Source organism: Lithobates pipiens, unplaced genomic scaffold (assembly GCF_037356315.1).
Source record: "Lithobates pipiens isolate NorthernLeopardFrog02 unplaced genomic scaffold, aLitPip1_a1.2 Scaffold_30, whole genome shotgun sequence".
Lineage (NCBI taxonomy): Eukaryota > Metazoa > Chordata > Amphibia > Anura > Ranidae > Lithobates > Lithobates pipiens.
Window position 1 is genome coordinate 149,175,355 of NW_027507791.1, and position 1,860 is coordinate 149,177,214.

Sequence of the window (1,860 nt, forward strand, 5' to 3'; positions counted from 1 at the left end):
TTGGGCCAAAATGACAAACCCAAAAAGGATTTTTTTTTAAGCCAGGGATGTTCTTAAACCCTGAGGTACTATCAGCTCCAAAAATATGCACCATAAGAATTTGTCTAGTTTACAGATTACAGATATGTACAGTTTATAACCCAGGATTTTCTAAATAACCATTTAGTAACACCTTAAATTAAAAAGGGAAAAAAAAAATGCTTGAAACATTTTTAAATGCTTTGATACACCAACAGCTAAGTGCACAGAGTGAGGAGAACACTAGAGCGCCCGTTTTTAAAAACGTTTTGAAACATGTACAGCTTTGATACAGTTTCAGATTGCTCGTTTTACACACACAGCTATGTAATGAAAATCAGTTACAACTCCAAGAGCATCATTTTTGAAACTATGATATCAGAACCCAAATTTTTGCAATTAAACCTAATAAACGGCAGTTGACCATCATATTAGATGGCAGCCGAAGGTGGTTCCCCCTACTCTATGAGATTCACAAATTGTACAACTTCATTCATCATCCTCTTCGTCATCATCTTCCTCCAACTCTTCATCATCATCTTCATCGTCGTCGTCGTCATCCTCTATTTTTTTCCTGGGCAACTTAGGAGCACACTTAGCACCGTCAACTTTTCCTTTGGATTTGTAGTCGGCGACATCCTTTTCATATTTCTCTTTCAGCTTGCCAGCCTTGATGTTGTAGGGTTGCTTCTCACCATCACTCAGGTTGTTCCACATCTCACCTAGTTTTTTTGCAACATCACCGATGGAAATGCCAGGATTTGTGGATTTTATTTTGGGATGGAATTCTGAGCAGAACAGGAAGAAACCAGATGGTGGCCTCTTTGGGGCATTTGGATCCTTCTTCTTCTTGCCTCCCTTAACAGGTCCGAAATCTTTAATTTCTCGGTCATATCTAACTTTGTCTGCCTTTGCCATATCGTCAAACTTATGCCGCGTACACACGGGCGGACTGTATGGCGTACTTAGTCCGTCGAAACACATTTCAGCGGACAGTCCGCTCGTGTGTGGGCTTCAGCTGATTTTTTGAGCGTGCAGTCTGGCGTACTAAGTATTTCGGATTTTTCGAAATTCTGTCCGTCGTACTTTGGTTTCAGCGGACAATCTGTAGGCTAGTTCGACGGACTAAGAATGGCGCATGCTCAGAAAGGATTTACACGGCGGAAGGGTGCTTTGCTGTGTATTGGACTTCCTATTTCTAGTCCCGTCGTACGTGCTGTACACGTCATCGCGCAAGCTTTCGACGGACTGTTTGTGCATCCGTGTGTGGTCAAGTCCATTCAGTCGAAAGTATGACGGACTGTCCGTCGGATTGTATGAAGGACTAAGTAGGCCATACAGTCCGCTCGTGTGTACGCGGCATTAGACTTCTCTTTTGCGGACATAGTCTTCCATCTTTCAGAGCACTTCTTTGAAAACTCTGCAAAGTTCACAGGGATTTCAGGATTCTTCTTTTTGTGTTCCTCACGACACATCTGCACAAAGTAAGCATAAGCAGACATCTTGCCCTTGGGCTTCTTCGGGTCACCTTTAGCCATTTTGAATCTGTATTGTTCGCCTGGTGTGAATCCTGCGCATGCCGCTCACAACTCTATAAATGATTTTTTTAATCGAGCACACAGACCTTTTTTCTACCTTTGGCTCACTTCCTTGTACAAAAAAGCACACCGTACTATATGCCTGTACCCTCCTGTTTGAAGAGATTGAGCGGTGTCATATTTTTGGGGCCCAGCAGCGAGTTGCTAGTATCAGTGCTGCTGTCAGTGCTCTCTATCTCGGTGCTGGTGTCAGTGCTCTCTCTCTATGTCGGTGCTGGTGTGGTGTCAGTGCTCTCTATCTCGG

The 1,860-nt window shown here is 43.5% G+C and overlaps 1 protein-coding gene across 1 annotated transcript; it reads right to left on the reverse strand.

Moving 5' to 3' along the window:
* Positions 1-317: 317 nt before the first annotated feature.
* On the reverse strand, positions 318-1,603 carry LOC143943280 (high mobility group protein B3-like). The gene is made up of 2 exons (XM_077464929.1): positions 1,380-1,603; positions 318-945 (listed from the first exon to the last, which is right to left on the reverse strand). Exons 1-2 carry the CDS (start codon positions 1,554-1,556, stop codon positions 508-510), a joined length of 615 nt encoding a protein of 204 aa, XP_077321055.1. The 5' UTR covers positions 1,557-1,603; the 3' UTR covers positions 318-507.
* Between the last annotated feature and the right edge of the window lie 257 nt (positions 1,604-1,860).

Excerpts from the sequence above, each read along its gene's own strand:
- LOC143943280 (XM_077464929.1), bottom strand. The coding sequence starts at position 1,556 with ATGGCTAAAGGTGACCCGAAGAAGCCCAAGGGCAAGATGTCTGCTTAT. Across the intron at positions 946-1,379 it reads CCGCAAAAGAGAAGTCTAAT|TTTGACGATATGGCAAAGGC; the intron begins GCCGCGTACACA and ends ACGCGGCATAAG.